The following is a 17,380-nucleotide window of genomic DNA, read 5'->3' on the forward strand; positions in this document are numbered from 1 at the left end:
TTTAGTCCAGCTGTCAAAGATAAGAAGTAGGATGGGGTGAAAATGTTCCTGCAAGCTGCTTTGCCTTCCAAATTTGTGGGGCTCTGCAGGAGATGCTGTGCCCAGCTGTGCACAGGGCTGCAGGATGAAGTGCAGCAGTGTGGGGTGGAGAGGTGAACTCCTAATGCCAGGGGAGTTGGTGTGCTTCCTTCGTTAGGCACTGATGATCGTTAGGAGAGCTGGCTGGGATCTGTTGGTTCCTGGATTTTGGGAGCGGTGCTGTAACTTCACATCAGTGTTAGGGTGTGCTGAGTGCGGCGGTGACATCAGGTTCCCTTCTTGCACAAGGTCTGAGGGTTTTTCCCTGGAATAGATGAGGAAGTGGTGCTAGTTCTTCGTTTTATGAGAAATGCCAGTAATGATCATCATTATCATCATCACCTTCCAGCTAAGACTGGGCCTTGGAAAAGCAGCTTGGGGGAGGGTGGGATGGAGCTGGGGGCACTCCTGGGTTATGGGATGAGCTTGTGTATGCTGGGAGAAAACTCAGAGCATGCACTGAGCCCTGGTGCTGAGACAAATGTAGGGTCTGAACCTGCAGTGCTGCCCCAGAGGCGCTGAGCTCACCCAGGGCATTGGCTCAGCATTGGCACAAGTGCCCATTTGTTGCCTGTTCTGCATCATTTGCCACGTGGGGAAGCCTGCGGGCTACAAGCTGTGGCAGATGAGGGCAGATCTGCGATCTGAAGGGGCACCAGTTTGTGTTTATTCAGCCAAATGCTCACTGTGGAGTGATGGGAAGGAACCAAGCGAGGGGTTTCCCGCAGCCTGTGTCTGTCTTTGCTGCTGATGCTCACAGCTGACGTCAACACGAAGTGCTCAGCATGTTGTGAAAAGCTTTTGCTGAGTTTGCCAAATATGAAACGATTATTTTTATTGTTATTATTATTTCACTGAGTCGTTCAATAGTGAATGGTTTCCTTAAATCCCCAATCCCGGAGTCACGTGCCTGTAAGACAATCCAAGAGTCACAGAATGGCTTGGGTTGGAAGGAACCTCAAAGATGAGAACTTGCACAAATTTTTAAGACCTTCACAGCTGTAGGGGAGGAATCCAAGGCTGTTGTCTGATGGTCACCCTTCAGAGGCAAAGCAGAAGCCCTGAGCATGTCTTTGCTTTGGGTCTCACGGTGCTCAGGAGTGCCGGCCCCAATGACTGAGTGTGTGGGGTTGGCAGTGCTGAGCAAACATCCTGAACTGGGGTTCCTGACCCCGCTTGGAGTGTTTTGCTTTTCAGGCCCAGAAGGTTCCCAGGAGAGGGAAAAGGAAACTGCCTGGCTATTTTTAAACCCTCACCATTGCCTTCCTGCCGCTGTATTATTTATTATCCATTATCAGAAGTGTTTCTCTCCTGGAATTATCTTTAGTGGTCAACCAAGGGACGGATGAATGCCACCCCTCAAACAGCTCCACAGCTTTCTGTAGAGGTCAGACAAAGCTGGGGGGTTCTACAGAGGTTTGCAGCTGCAGACGAGCAGTGCTGCTATGTGTTCTGTGCACTCAGTGCTGAGCCATCCCAGCTGTGGGGCCACAGTTTCACCTCCCCAAGAGCTGAACCCTGGCTTCTCTCTCCACGACCCCGCAGCTCCTGAGGGCAGCACTGATTGCTCTGGAGAATCCCTATCTCTGCATGCACCGAGCTCAGCTCTGCATGTGACCCATTGCATTGCAGAGCACATCTCGCTGCATCACACGATGCTGCATGGCATGCAGGGTCAGGATTGGCATCACCCCCACAGAGCATCTCAAAGTTGTATGGCTGCGTGCAGCCCTTGTGCAGGGCTCTATTCCCTTTCCCATAGTGTAGCCCTGGAGGTCCCGTTGACCCTCTGCAGCTCCAGATAAGCGGGACAATAGCTTGCATTGTCCTCCTTCATCCTCCTGCCTGGTACGTTTTCAAGTTGAGGAGTATTTCAGCTTTGTTAATCCTTTCCTGCCCAGGCAGGAGGTGCCCTGGGCAGATCTGGATACGCAGCCCCTATATCCATGCTTTCATTGGAAATAAAGCCGCAGGGCTGCACGGCTGGGAGGCTGCTGTTATTTCAGCTGTGCAGAGAGCTGAGGCATAAGCGTCTGGGTTTTGGTGGTGTCAGCAACAGCTGCCATGCATTTATCGGCAGGGAAGGAGATGGGGCAGGGAAGGGTGAGAGGATGCTGAGCTCAGTGCGTGCAGTAAGTGTGGAACGGCTCTGCCTGTTCCTCTGGGCCTCTGAAAACAGTTACGTTGTGTGGTTTCTGCATCAGCCTGAGAGCTCAGAGACACTTCAGAGTGGGATCGGCAGCCCTGCTGCACCCCAGGCCAGTTCCCCTTTCTCTGCATCCCTGCAGGGCCACACACTGCTGCTCCGCACCCTGCTGCGCCCCCCAGGTTGCCTGCACATCGGGAAGGCGCCCCGGGTTCCATGGGCTGTAACTTTGGGGCCAGCACCGGGAAGGAGCCGAGGGGTTCAATGATTGCAGCATCCCATAAATCTGCTGGGGCTGGGCGGTGCTTTGAGCACAGATGGTACCGTGGGGGCTGAGCTCGCGGGATGATGAGAAGCAGCCCGGCTGAAGCACTAGGTTAATACTTAGCGGTGGGTTCGAGGTGGTGCGCTCTGAACCCCAGGGCTGGATGTTAGGAACTGTACGAACGCTTGACGATACCAAAACCCTCCTCCAGGGTCGACGTCCCACCCCGCACGGCTTCTCCCGTTGCCGCCCACCTCGATCCCCTTTCGCTCGGCTCCGCGTTGCCCCATCCCGCGCTCCCCCGCAGCTCCCGGCTGAAGCTCTGCCCCCTCCGCCCGCGCCTTCCCCCCGGGGGCCGAGCCGAGCCGGGCCGGGCCAACCCCCGGGGCGGGCGGAGGCTGCGGGGGAGGAAATCCAAGCGCCGCTTATTCTCAGCCCGGCCCCTCGGTGAAGCCGTGTTGCTCCACCGCTGCTCCCTCCGGCAGCTTCTCTCCCATCCCGGGAGCGGTGGCGGTGCTGGTCCCCGGTTATCCCGGGATCCCGGTCCCCCCGGACCGGCCCGGGGATGCGGTGGCTGTGCCCATGGTGAGCCGCCGGCACCATGCCGCCCCGCCCGCCCCCGACATGTTCGAGGGCTGCCGGCGGGCGCGGAGCCTGTGGGGCGGCGTGAGGCTGGAGGTGGCCGGGGAGAACAGCCCCGTAGTGCTGCACAGCTTCACCCAGCTCGACCCCGACCTGCCGCCGCTGGAGGTGAGGATGGGGGGGGGGGGGGGGGGATTTGGGAGGTGAGGGTCGTGCTGTGATGAGTTGGGTTGGGGCTCAGCCCGGTGCAGGAGGATCGCGGTGCTCGCCTTCTGGCAGCTCCCGGAGTTAAGCATGGGGACAGCTGTGGGACAACGCGGCGTTGTTTCGTTTCATTTATTAAATAAGTGAGTGGCCCTGCTTGGTGTTGTTGCTCTGAGCGGCGGGCAGGCTGCCAGACAGGGCTTTGCAAAGGGCTGCCCTTCTTCTAAGCAGCAGGGGAAGTGGACAGACCTCAAAATAAGGTTTTTTTTTTAGTGTCTTATGAAAAATCTTATTAATATCTCAGCTCAGCTACTGCAGGCAGAGAGCTGCTCTGATCTGCCCTTAAGGACTTTGGGCTTGTCTAAACCACAGAAGTGTCCTCTGGGAAGGTTATGGGCTTTGCTGGAGGATGCAAAATGTTGGTGTTGCTTTGGGTTCGATCCTGGGTGGCTTAACCCGAGCAGTTTGTTGCATGGAGGTGGAGACCGAGGCACCCAAAATAACGTGAGTCAGAGCTCTGGCTTTTCTCTTCGGGATGGGTGATCATCTTCTGCGTGCCAGGAATGTCATTGATTCAGAGCGAGCGGTGCTGGGAGGGAGAGGGAGGTTTGGGCATTCCCAGCAGCATGGAGCCCTGCAGGCTGGAGGCACAGGGGTTAACATCGGCGAGGTCAGGGGCTGGGCTGGGTGCAGAGCCAGCTGCAGATGTGTTTTGTGGCTCTGGATGCTGGTGAGGGGGGGGGGGGGGGGGGGGGGGGGGGGGGGCCCCCCCCGGGGCCCGTGGGGTGCGGGGGGGGGGGCGGGGGGGGGGGGGGGGGGGGGGGGGGGGGAGAACAAGGGACGCCCCGCGGAACCACTGAGTTCCGTGCAGATATCCGGCATCGCTTCAGAACGGCGATTCCATTCCTACCCCATAACCCACAGTGGAAATTCCTGGTCAGGCTGTACGGGATCATTGCTGGCTCCAGCCCTATCGCTTCACCTCTGGCCTGGCAGCAGGGATTTGTCAGCTCATGAAAACTCTCTCCAGCTTGCTCTCCCCCCCCCCCCCCCCCTTTTTCCCCTGCTTCTCTCTCCTGGGGGTGGGTGTGCTGACATTGTTCACAGCACATCATCTGGTTCATGTTATGTCTGGCAGGAAGTCCAGCCCCTGCGGCCTGCTGCTCTCCGGGAGGCTGCACGGGGCCGCGGTGCTGGCAGGGATGCAGGAGGAGCAGGGAGGGGGCAGAATGGGGGCTCCTGTGCTTCTCCCCTTGGGGTCAGCCACCCCATGCACCCCACAGGAGGCAACCCTGGGGCTGCAAAACAAAGTTATGAGGCTGAGGAGCAGCATTGCATGGCCCCAACTATTCTAAGATCATCAAGTCCAACCATCAAACCATCCCCACCGTTCAGCCCATTGGCCGTGTCCTGGAGATGTCTGCTCTGGGCCATGATGTGGCTGTGTGAGAGCAGAGCAGCCCCAAAAAGCACATCCTGGAGTGGGATGCAGCGCTCACTGCGTGCAGCAGGATTGGCTTGCTGTCACTGCAGCACACAGCTGGGGAAAGGCACGCTGAAAGGGGACAAAAATTAAATAGAGTTGTTGTGGCAAATGTGCTGGCAGCAGCCTGGCTATAAGGCTCGGGTGAGGTTACTCTGCAAGATGGATCTGGGGAGGAGAAGATGGATTATTCAAATCCTCCCCATCCTGTATTGCTCGGAGGTCCGAGGGCTCTTGAACTGGTTTTAGCTGTGGGGAATGGCAGTTTTTAAGCCAACGATCTCCAGTGCTGCTTTGCTTGCCTTTTACTTGGACCTTCCTGCTTCCAGTCCTGCCCAAATCAGTGCTATGAGTGTGGGGGCCCTCCTGCTCCATGCTCCAAACACAGACTGGGGCTGGCACTGCCCAACCTCCGTGTAAGTGGTGAGGGCTATTGAAAACTCTTGGATTGTGGTTATTTTGGCTCTGTTTGTTTTCTGAACAATTGGGAGATTTCTCAGTTGCTAAACACATCCTCGAAAACTTGAATTGCTCAGCCCAGATGCCTCGGAGGTCAGTGCTGGTGCTTTACGGCAGGGAAGGAGGGGTGAAGATCTCACTTAAAAGCCATTTTCTTTCCACTTCCAATGGAAGAGGATCCTTTTCTCACAGCCCGTGTCCCTCCCCGAGGCACCACCCGATATCCCCTGTGCAATCTGCAGGATGGACATCATCTGTCAGTGCTGCTGGAGAGGGACCTGCTTGTGGCTCCTGGCCAGAAGGGTTGGGTGAGCCGGGAGCTGGCTGAGATGGGAGTGCAGGAAGGGAGCGAGGAGGTGGGAGGAGTTTCTGATGATTGTTTGATATCACTAAGAGAAGCTGGAGAGAGCTTCACCATGTGTTTGGATAAGGGTTGTGTTGCATGCCCTGTTTCCATAGGGCAGGAAACCCTCCGGGACTGGGATCTGAACGAGGTTTTAGCAGGTTTGTAATCCCAGATTAGCAGCCCTGGAAACTGAAATCTTGTTTAGCCCTCTCTGGCCCTACAGTCTCCACTTGTGCTGCTCCAGGGCCCCATGATCTTACTATGGCTCTCCTATGGCCATTTGTTTTCTAGCTATGGACAAGGGGTTCCCAGGCAGAGCAACTAAATGTGAACTTGGAAGATTCCTAAGCTTTCTTGTGCTCAGATATGGGTGTGGAATGAGCTCAGATTCTGTAGGAAAAGAGCAAAATGACTGCAGAGCTCTGGGGTTGTACTGCTTGTCCAGCCCTTCTGTTTCAGTGCTGGGGTCCCAGCTGCAATCCACCCCAGTTTGGGCTGGAGTGAGTTGGTCTGGCCATAGGATGAGCTCCATCACCCTTCTGCCTCTAATTGCCAGCCATCACATCCCCCCCAGGGATGTATAATTGAAGGAGCACATATTTAGGTCACTCCAGACCACACGTAAGGGCTGGGCATTCCCTGCTTGTGCTTTTCCCCAGTGCTGTTATCTCCAGAGCTGCCTGAGTGGCAATTTTTCAAGTTGTGTTCCTTTTACTTGAATGCATACTTGCAGCCAGGCTGTTTCAGTTCTCAAATATTTCTCTATCTCCCACAGACCAGCAAAAAAGGGGAGGGAATGCCATTTCCAAGGAGCAGGATTTGGACTCTGAGCTGGCTGCAGCAGGATCCATGCACGGATTTGTTTATCCTCTACTGTTCCTGTGCAGTGCTTAGACCTATTGGCAGCATCCTTGTCCTATCTCAAATAGGGCTCCTGGAATTGCTGGAGTTTGTCTTGTTCCTGTCCCAGCACATGGACTGAGCCACTCATCACATCAGCCCCAATGCTCTGCAGTACTGTTGTGTTTGGCTTTGCTTATGAGCCGTTAAGTGAGGGAAGCCTGGAGCCCTGGGAGCAATGTGGCTGCTCCCTGGGGATTGGCTCTAGGGGGGGAAGTGAGGGACAGGAGTGTGAATGGGGCAGATTGGGGTTGGGGTTGGCATTGGGGTTGGGGTTGGGGTCAGTGCCGCTCTCCTTTGAGGCAATAATGGGCATGGTGGTGATGGGTTGATGACCGGACTTGATGATCTCAGTGGTCCTTTCCAACCTTAATGATACTATGATGAAGCAGTGACTGCAGCACAAAAATCACTGCGCCTCCTAATGGGGTTTGGTTTGTTTGGTGCTTATGGCGTTTTGCAAACAATCCCTTACAGCCAATAGCTACATTCGTTGGTACGGATTCATACAGCACAGCACTTTTGTTATCAGATAACCAGAGTGCTTGGTATGTCTTATGGTCAGTAGGGTGTTTGCTCCTGTTATGCCACTGGGATGTGGATGCGATCTGTGCTGGGGTGGCAGAGGTGGGATGGACGTGGCTGAGGTGTTTCCTAGGGCTGGTGGTGAAGGAAAAGAGTTGTTTTGGCTCACACATGGCGCAGACTGGGGAGGAAAGTCATTGGAATCTGGAATGCTGAGGCCTTATTTTTAGCGTGGCTTTTCTTTCTGCTAACCACACTTTAACAACGAGCAGCTGAGCTGAGTGCCTGCGTGCAGACCTGGCTTTAAAGGGCTTGCTACCCATCTTACCAGAGCTGCTTTTCATGTAGGGAGCAAAACCACGAGGCATTTCCCTGCTCTTTGCAGCGGTTGTGTCTCCATGGTGACCCGAAAGCTGAGAGCCCGTGCCCGCCTCGCCTCTGAAGTCGATGTTTTGGTTTGTGAAGTGATGTGGCTTTGGTTGGGGCTGTTTTGGAGTCACAGCTCAGCTCAGGAGGCCACGCTGGGCAGAGCATGGCAGGGGGCTGCCAGGGGCAGCACTTATCTGCGGGGAGCTCTAGGGATGCTGCACGTGGTTGGTTTGGATCCCAAACCTCACCTTCCAGCCTGGGCCAAAAAAAAAAAAAAGGGTTTCAGTGAAAGATGTTGCATAAAAAGCTCTGTGGGTGGCTGTGTGCATTGGGGCTGCTGAGGGACGTGTGTGGCTTTGTTATGGGGGTCCCAGGGGTGATGTTCTGATGGTCTGGATGACACAGGTTGCTACATCCCATCCCAGTTGCAGCAGAGGGAGCTGGCAGCAGAACAGCCTGCGCTCCTGCAGCTCTGCTGTGACTTAGAGCATCACCCCACTGCCAAGGGTGTTCCTTGGGGGGTGTCCCACACACCCCCTCTCTCCCCATCCTGCTCATTCTCCTGCAAAACTTGGCTCTAAAGGGGTGGGAGTGTTTGGGGGGTTGACCCCTCTTAGGCCAGGGCCACGGTAGGAGCTTTATATGGAAGGAGCTGGTGTACCCCTACTGTCCCACATCAGATTTGTATTTTCACTTTGAAGGGGAGGGCTGCATGAAGCTGTCTGCTCTCCACCTCCAGATTTTGGGGAACTCTGACAGCAGGGTTTGCTGCAGGTCGCTGTGGCTGCTGCTCAGACAGGGGCAGCTGAGGGAATGGGGCTGGGATTCTGCTGGGAACCGGGGGAGAGAGTTGGGGCTGAGGGGGTTCACCCTCCCTGGGCACCCCCTTCCTCCCCTGGGATGCACACACACCCATTTCTCAGGGCAGGGCTCCAAAGTGCAAGTTCAGGCACTTGACAACAGCTTGATTTTTGTTGTTTTTTTTTTTTTTTTCTCCAGTTGTTTTCTCTCCAAAGGTGCCAATTAAAATTAAACCCTCAGTGGCTTCAGCTGTGGAAATCAGACCATGTAGTTGACTTTGCATCCTGACTGCAGGCCCCCCAGGTGCCGGCATGTTGACTCCTGCCTCTATACCTGCTTATGTAGCACCTCCTGCTCGTTGACACTTAGTTAAGTAATGCTCTGAAGCTGAGAGTTCCTTGATTACAAGGCAAAAGTGTTGTTCTTCCTACAAAGCAGCAAAGCTGCCGCAGGGAACCACGCAGAGGGAAAATGTGCGAAAGGAAAAGGCGCAGAGGGGAAAAGGCGCAAAGGGAAAACGTGCAAAGTGAAAACATCCCCTGTTCAGCTCCCCCCCGAGCACAGGGAAACCGTGGCTGGGCATCCATGGGTCGGAGGGAGGCTGGGAGCAGTCGGGGTCAGCCTGCGGCTGCGCAGCAAATGGAGGCTGCGACGTCACACTGCAGGGTGGGAGCTGGGGGCACGGCCAGCAAACAAAGCGCTGCTTTTATGCCTATTGCCGGCAGCCCCTCGCCCTGCCTCCCTGCCCTGGATTGTTCATGCATTTTCTCTGCTTCAGCTGTTTACTGGGTCAGCCCGCCGTGGACACGCACGCACAGTGGTAGCATTGAGTTGGGCTGGGAGAGAGCCCAAAGTTGTGCCCTTTGCAGGGTGGGAGCCCAGCGGCATCTTCCTTGTCTTCCTCCTCTGGGATTTTGGGCATGGGGTGATCTGGGCTCATTGGCTGTGCTCGTGTTTCAATCTCTAGACAGGGCTGTGGTTCTTGGATAGCCTCCAGATTGTCCATCCCAATCTGCACGCCTTAGAAATGATGGAACTGCAGAGCTCTGTTTTTCTCTTTGCAAGCCGCAGCCATTGAGTTGGTGCACAGCTATGTGGGAGTTATCTGGCCTGCTGGGAATGGCAAAGCTCAGCCATCTCCCCCAGGTGTGCACTGCCTCCATGTGGGTCACCCATGTGGTAGGGCTGAGGGGAGATTTGGCAGTGGAACCTGGTTTTGGAGCAGCTGATGTTGCTTAAAATTAAGTTTTTGGCTGTCTAGACAGGGACACAGGCTGCAAACCAAGAGCGGGAGGATATGTGTTTGTGGCTTTGTGTCTCTGGGAATGCAGAGATTTGGGGTAGGTGAACTGTCTTGTTTGTAAGTGTTGATATAGGCCAGAGACAGGCATTGTGCTGGAATTGAGACCACTAAGAGATCTGTGCCCTGTGCTGGTCCTGTAATCAGAAACACATGGGATAACATAACTCAGAATTCAGTGAGGCACATCCCAAGTGAGGTCAGTGGGCTCTGCATGCCGGCTGTTTGCAAACACCTTTGGGATGCAGGTGGTGCAAAAAGGGGCACATTTCAGCATCAGGGTCAGCAGGGTGACATGAAACCCTGTAGGTTTGGGCCTGCTTGGGGCACACGCCTGTTTCTCTTTACATTCAAACAAGGCATTGCAGGGCTCTCGCACTGCGTGGGACTTAAACAAAAAATGCATTTCACTTTTTGACCTTGTTTCTGCGAGTTCCTTCCAAATTCCTCTGTTCCCTCTTAGTGAAACACAGACCGTTGTTCCCAGCTTGCTGCGAGCCACTCGAGCTGTGCTTACTCTTACAGAGTGCTACACATTAATATTTTATCCACCAGTCACACAGTGCTGGTTTCACTTCCAGCAATTACCCTGTGGGTTCCAGGCACTTTCACAGCCATTGCTCTCCCAGCACAGCCCCAGCTATGTCCCTTGGATTCAGCCCCAGCCTTGTGGGTGTTGGTGCTGAGCTGGGATGCTGCAGGAGCGCACGCCGGAGCGCTCACGAACTCACAGCAAAGCAAAGTGGAGCAAGAGCTGGAAGTGCTGTGTCGGCTGGATGCTTTTTCCGTGGACGTAGAGAGGAAGCAAAACCTGCTGCAGTCAGTTTGCTGCTGTGCTTCAGCACGTCCCTGTGTAGGAAGCGTGGGGTTACGTGGACACCACGGGTGGCAGATGGAGCTGTTGTCCCCATGGCCGATCCCCTTGAGGTTGCTGGGGATGGAGTGGGCATGCAGCATTTTTACCCAGCTTTGGACTCTTGATTTCCAGACCATAAAAAGAGCGAAGTTCTGACATGTGGGAAGGCTCGCAGTTTTCTTTGAAAACAAAACAAATGCAAATGGAGGAGGAATTCTGCATATCTGCTCTGTCTCGTTTCTGGACTTGAGCGCTGAGCTCCTAATCCTCTCTCCAGCCACTGACTCACTGCGTACGAGTCACAAGATGCCTTTGTACCATATCCTCCTTTCTCTTCTTACTAAACCAGGCAGGCAGAGGCAGCTGCCTTTGCGTATTCTCTGCAGCCATGCTGGGTTATCGACACCAGCACGGCAAGTGGGATTAGATGTGGCAGTTGGGGATGGGTTGGAGTTGGACTCGGTGATCTTAGTGGTTTTTTCCAACCCTAATGATTCTGTGATTCTGTTCCATGTGACCTGCTACCAGGCTTGGGCAGACCCCAATGAAAGAGGGATCAAACCCTCCTGACAGGCAAATTGGGGTGGCTGGGGATGCCCTCCTTCTGCCCACCCAGCTGCTTTGGGATGCACAGCTGCTCCCCATTGCAGCTTCTCCTGCTTCAACTCCTGGAGCTGTGTGTGTCAGGGAGCCTGGGCTGCAGTGCCAAGCAGCTGATGGGTGAGAACAGCCCCCCAGCTGTCGCTGCTGTCCGGGTGTCCTGGCAAAAACAGTCCCTTTTCACAGCCGGCTGAAGCTTCGCTTCTGGCCCTTTTTCTGTTCTTTTCCTGTTTCCCCCTTTGTTGTTATTTTATGTTGGATCCGTTCCTGGTCTGAAGTGGCTCGGAGCAGGCAGGAAGGAAGGCGGAGAACGTCAAAAAGTCAAAGAAGAAAACACATCCGTCTGTCTGCCCATCACCCCGGTGCTGCAGCACTGTGTGGGGCCGGGATTTGAGCTCCACTGGAGCAATGCAGCACAGCACAAGGGAAAAGGGACACAGCCTGAGATCGACCTGCCAAGGTCTGATGGAAAGCCTCGATACCCAGCATAGCACAGTGATGGTGTTGGCAGCTGTGGATACTGCAGCACTAGGCACCTTTCTGCAAATCACATCATCACCCACCAGCTCTGCGGGCTTCCTGAGCGTGGCCAGGGAAAGGAAATGGCTGAGGAGCAGATGGGATGATCCCAACCTGCCATGGAGGGAACAACATCTGCCGGGATTTTGCACTGGAAGTCCCCATGAGGAAGGGTGTTGTGCTGCATGCGTTTTGTGTGGGCAGGATGGGGGGTGCTTCTGCTTTTGTGGTCTCTCTGTGGTTCGCGGAACTGAAGTTGTTTTCCTTTCACTAGATGGGGGTGGCTTTTTGTTTCCAGTTTCCTTTACATAACGCTGTCCGTTTTGCTTTACATAAGAGGCCCCAAAGTTATTGCTGTGCATTGCGTGGGGTCAGGATCTGTTTCTGGGGATGAAATGAAAGTTAACTCAGAGCTGTTGGAAACCACGAGGGTATGTCCTTGGTTTCTTTTCTGTCTGAAAGAGCCAATTTCCCATTGCTGGTGGAAGGCGTTATTACAAGAAGGGACTGGAGGCTGCGAAGTCCAACCCCCAATTTTGGCTTTCATCTGGCTTTTGAACCTGTGCAAATGCAGAGCTTCAGTGGGGAACTCCAGCTCAAGCAATTCTCTGCTGAGTCAGGGATGTGCCACGGACGGGTCTGTGCTGCACTGTGCCCACCTATAGAACTCAAGTTCTGTGTTGCAGAGCTGAAAGGAAGCCGAGCAAGGCAGCCATCCTGAGCTTTCAACCAGCTGTTGCTCAGGGAGCATCAGTGAAAGCGCTTTAAGCAGTTTTGTCTCTTCCACGTGTGCTGAAATGAATACCTTTTTCCACTAACAGTTCATTATTTTGTGTCTTTGGAAGCCAGCACGCTTACCCAGGGCCACGTGGGAGCGGAGCTCTTAAGACCTGGTAACTGTGGGGTAATGGTGTGTGATGCACAGGAGCGTTGTCATGCTCTCACTTAATCCTGCACTGCGCTCCTGTCTTACCAAAACCACCCCCGTGACTCATCTCCAAGGCTTTCCAAAACATAGTTTCCTAGCCAGTGTTTTCTTTGCTGTTCAGGTTTGGCGTTTCCCCCCATTGTGCCGATGCAGGCAAGCTCCTGCTGCTCCATGCCTTGTTCCTTGCACCGCAGCCCTTCCTCCAGGCTCTCAAACCTTGCCTGAATCCTCTTGCTCGTTATTGAAGCCCCATGTGCAGACGTGGGCTCAGCGCCGCGCTGTGTACCAGAACACGCGCCCGAGAGCAGAAGAGTTTATTGCACGGAGCAGGAATTCCTCCCCGCTGTAGTCAGCACGGCTTTGAACCGAGGGCCAGAGCTCAGCATTGCTCACACAGCCCAGGGCGAAACGCGGCTCCGAGGAGCTGGAAAAGCAGGCGGGCCATCTGGTGCGGCCGCCAGTTCGTATTTCAGGGGGTGAACTCCCACAGCGTTCACTTATGGCTTTTGCAAAAGTCTCCGGTTCCGTGCAGAACCGTGTGCCCGATTTCCCCCCCCCAGGTTAAACAAGAGTAGGGTTTTCTTGTGCTGCCTCCATTGGAGTGGCTGGAGGTTCAGGACTGCTGAGCTGCAGACATGGTGGCCAAGCGATCGTTTTTGCTGTGTTCCCATTTTTTTGTGTGTGCTTTGGATCTCATTTAACGCTGTGCTGAGCCCCTTCTGTTTGACTGCAGTGGAAGGCACAAATATAACCATCAGTGGAAGGGGCTGTTTACCCATATCTCTGCTGTGTGCTACAGGTGGAGCTGCTGATGAAGGAGGGTTTGCTTTTGTGCCCAGAGGCCAGGTCCCACCAAGCAGAGATGCACGCTCAGTGCGGGTGCTGAGGTGCGCTGCACAGCGTGGGCCCTGCTGCTGCTTTTTGCTTCGTTGGTTTTTAACGAACACGTGCAGAATGCACAATCAGCATCTTGGAGAAAGAGTGGTAGGAAAGAGGAAGCTCACGCAGAATATAAATAACCAAATTTTAGAATGTGGCAGTGTAGCAGCTCGCCCGGCTCTTGGCGTGAGCCAAACTGGAGACCGCTGGGAGCCACGTGCTGTGCGTGTGGTTTGCAAAGGGGGAACTTTGGGGGATATCACACGAGTCAGCAAACAAAAAATGAATGAATCTGACAGCCTTGGATATAAGAAGGAAATGAAATTTGCCTCTACACACATCAAAATTGGGTGCGCTTTCAGCACGTGATGTGAAATACAAGAGTGGAAGCCCTCGCAGTTGTGGCAATATTTTCCACTGTAGTTGCACAGCAGCTGCCAATGATTCATGCATTGATCTTGGGACATTTTGTCCTCTCACATGATTTGATTTCTTAACTAATTTAACTGCACCTCGACAAGCATCTGTTTTTTGTGATTCTTTGTGTCTGGGCTTTCCAATGGCCTGGCCAAACCTCCACTCAGGTTTTGTTTGGAGCTTTCTGCTCAGCATCTCCTGGACCCACGGTCCTCACATCCACGGGCAGAGAATTGGGAGGAGGATGTTTTGCAAGGAGCTGGGCTGTTCCTGGTGCATGCTGATTCGCAGTGCTCAGCTTCAGCCATGGTGTGGCTTCATGGGAAGGACATGGGAGGAATGTGGCTTAGTGGGCATGGTGGTGGGTTGGACTGGATGATCTTCACCATCTTTTCCTGTGCAGTGATTCTGTGAAGCACTGGGGCCGCCACTGGGAGCAGTGTGGGATGGGGCACCCACTGGCAGCCTTAATCCTCAGCAAGCTCTGAGCAGTTGCCATTTCTCAGGGGTTTTTCATGCTCTGCAAAGTGCAGGGAAAGCTGCAGGCTGGCATTGGCTGTGGGTTGGCAGCGTGCTGCACCCAGCATGTGGCTGCTTTCCCCTGCTAACCCCCTTACTGGTTGCAGGAGTTCTCCCCATCTGCTGGGCAGTGGGTTTTGCCACATGCGATGTCCCAAATGCTGTGGGTGCTGGGGGGAGGGGGAAATCCCTTGGGAGTGCAGAGGGATCTGCAGAAATCCTCTTAGAAGAGATGCTGACTCAGCAGAGTGTGGTGGGAGAGGGGCCAAACTGAATCTGAGGTGGTTTTTGCATCCCCAGAACAGAAGCATAAGCCTCGTGGCTGGGTCTGGCAATGGCCCTGGGTACAACCACCTGTTCATTTCTCCCCAAGGGCACCCTGCTGCTGCTTCGTGAAGTTTTTCCCCCAATTCAGGCTGCCCAGAGAATTTGAGGACACCCCATCCCTGGAGATGTTCAAGGCCAGGTTGAATGGGGATCTCAGCAGCCTGATTTGGTGCCTGATTCAGTGGTTGGCAACTCTGCCTGAGCCATGAGGGTTGGAACTAGATGATCTTTTAGGGCCCTTCCAACCCAACCCATTCTACTCTACTCTACTCTATGATTCAAGCTTCCCCTTGACTTTCTGCCCAGCATGCTTAGCCAACACTGCCCAAAGCTCATGGACAGCTTCATTCCCCAGTTGTTATTTATTATGAGACTTTGAGTGCTTGAGATGCTCAGATGAAGCTGGGGCAGATTACTCACATTCTTGTCATAGCCAGCAGCAGTGTCACCTTATGTCCCATAAAGGCACAGGAAGGAGGATAACTGAGGTGTGGGTATGCAGAGTCTTGGCTCTGCTTAGGTGTTGGTGGGTACTGGGTTTACCTGCCCCAGAGGGCTGGTTCTGCCTGCTCTGTGCTTCTGAATGGATGAGCAAATTGCCTTTGGGATACCCCATCCAGGCTTGGGTGAGCATCTGTGCCATGTGTTAACCTCCTTATCTCGTGGTGTATCTCATCCCATGCAGAGCTCCACACAGGAGATTGGAGAAGAGCTGGAGGATGGTGTAATCTACAGCATATCACTGCGCAAAGTGCAGCTCCATCACACAGCCAACAAGGGGCAGCGGTGGCTGGGGGTAAGTGGGGTTTTTCTGCCCAAGAGGATGACCTGATGTCAGGGCTCAGCAGAGTCTTTATGGGCTACATCCTGCCCTCTTCAGGTGTCCCCATATGCTCATGTTCTGGGAGCTCCTTCCAAGCATAATCTGAAAATCATGTATTTATCTGGGCAACCCTGAGGTCTTTTCTGGGGCTTGCCAGATGCTCAAGTCTTCTCAGTTGGGTTGCTGGCCACTTGGTGCCCAAGATGACCTTCCCTCTCCCCAGCCCCATCACATGAGGTCCCATCACTGCAGGAAGTCCCATCCAAGATCCATATGATGCTTGTTGAGGTGATGGGACCACTGTGAACTTGTTTATATCCATCTTCATCCAGCCTGCTGACTTCTGCTCCTGTCCCAGCAGTTTGAGAATGAATCGGCCTTAAACCTCTATGAGACGTGTAAGGTGCGGACAATAAAAGCTGGGACCTTGGAGAAGCTGGTGGAGTACCTGGTTTCAGCCTTCAAGGGCAATGATTCCACCTATGTCACCATCTTCCTGTGCACTTACCGGGCCTTTGCCACCACCAAGCAAGTGCTGGACCTGCTGCTCAACAGGTGAGGTGGCCGTGCCCCAAAACACAGATAGAAGTGGCTGATGTCTGAACATCCTCAGCCAGGAGAGCTCCAGCATCTTATGCCATGTCTTGGAGCTCTGATGGGCTTCTTCCAACCCCCTCAGGTATGGCAAACTGCATGTGCAGACAAACGGGGACCACGCCAGGCACGTTGTGGACGAGAGGATGGAGCTGAAGAAGTAAGTCTGACCATGCTGGGGGTGATTGCTCTTCATGCTCTCACGAAGGCATGTGCTGTCCCATGTGTTTCTCATGACACCACCCAGTTCTCTCCTCTGTTCCCTTCCCCACAGCACCATCTCCTCCATCCTGGGCGCCTGGCTGGACCAGTACTCAGAGGACTTTCGCAAACCCCCAGACTTTGCCTGCCTCAAGCAGCTCATCTCCTACGTGCGCCACAACATCCCTGGTTCAGACCTGGAACGCCGAGCCCGCATCCTTCTGTCCCAGTTCCAGCAGCAGGAGCAGAGCGAGGCTGAAGCAGAAGGTGGGGATGGTTCCCTGCTCGTGGAGATGTCAGGGTCTGTAGGGAGCTTCAGATGTCTCCACGTGGCTGGACATGGAGGTACACTGGGAAGCTTATCCAGCTGAACTAGAAGTGGGATTTCTAAGCGGATTAGTTAATCTGCCTCTAATCCTCTGCAGATGCTTGCAACCAGGTTAAATATGCCTGTTAATTTATCTGAGCCTTATCTTGAGGTGTGAAAGCACAGCACTGGGGATGGGATGTGGTGTGGGATGCAACGGGATTCCTTGCTTGTGGCTGCACTGCAGTGCTCAGCTTTCTGCCATCTTCACAGCTGTGGACCATGGTGGCTGCACGTTCCAGCTGGTGGAGGAGAACGGGGTCGGGGATGGGAAGTCGGATTTCCTCTCCTTCTCCCCTGAGATGGTGGCAGAACAGTTCACACTCATGGATGCTGTGAGTACTCATTCAGCACTGGGTCAGTACTGCTGCTCTGGGCACAACCCACTCTGTTCCCTCGCATCCCACTCCATCTTTTCCCAAAGAGACCCATCCCATCTCTTTATCTTCTAGGAACTGTTTAAGAAAGTGGTGCCTTACCACTGCTTGGGCTGCATCTGGTCCCAGCGAGACAAGAAAGGCAAAGAACACCTGGCACCCACCATCCGTGCCACGGTCTCGCAGTTCAATAGCGTGGCCAACTGTGTCATCGCCACGTGTCTTGGGGATCGGACCCTGAAGCCACAGCAGAGGGCTAAAGTGGTGGAGCGGTGGATCGAAGTGGCTCGGGTAGGACAGTGCAGCCCCACTCGCCTTGCCCAGGGCTGGGGTTTTGTGGGGCACAAATCCCTTGGCTTTTTTTTTTTAACATCGAGCCCCGCTGTCCCCTTTTCTGCCCCCAGGAATGCCGCATCCTGAAGAACTTCTCCTCACTCAGAGCCATCCTTTCAGCTCTGCAGTGCAACGCTGTGCACCGGCTGAAGAAGACCTGGGACGAGGTCCTGCGGTGAGCA

At 54.3% G+C, this 17,380-nt stretch overlaps 1 protein-coding gene across 4 annotated transcripts in view; it reads left to right on the top strand.

The window, feature by feature from the left end:
• RALGDS (ral guanine nucleotide dissociation stimulator) overlaps window positions 1-17,380 on the top strand; it is a 39,307-nt gene that overhangs the window by 16,661 nt on the left and 5,266 nt on the right. For 2 of the 4 annotated variants that reach the window (XM_042878856.1, XM_042878859.1), the window contains exons 1-8: window positions 2,923-3,239; window positions 15,189-15,299; window positions 15,688-15,881; window positions 16,006-16,080; window positions 16,195-16,466; window positions 16,702-16,823; window positions 16,941-17,156; window positions 17,270-17,373. In XM_042878856.1, coding sequence (XP_042734790.1) covers window positions 3,072-3,239; window positions 15,189-15,299; window positions 15,688-15,881; window positions 16,006-16,080; window positions 16,195-16,466; window positions 16,702-16,823; window positions 16,941-17,156; window positions 17,270-17,373 — 1,262 coding nt within the window. In that variant the 5' untranslated portion in view covers window positions 2,923-3,071. Of the gene's footprint in view, window positions 1-2,922; window positions 3,240-15,188; window positions 15,300-15,684; window positions 15,882-16,005; window positions 16,081-16,194; window positions 16,467-16,701; window positions 16,824-16,940; window positions 17,157-17,269; window positions 17,374-17,380 lie in introns of those variants that run through there. The other 2 variants (XM_042878857.1, XM_042878858.1) reach the window with 2 other exon arrangements.

Source organism: Lagopus leucura, unplaced genomic scaffold (genome assembly GCF_019238085.1).
Source record: "Lagopus leucura isolate 7727_CA_CO unplaced genomic scaffold, USGS_WTPT01 Super-Scaffold_100022, whole genome shotgun sequence".
Taxonomy (NCBI): domain Eukaryota; kingdom Metazoa; phylum Chordata; class Aves; order Galliformes; family Phasianidae; genus Lagopus; species Lagopus leucura.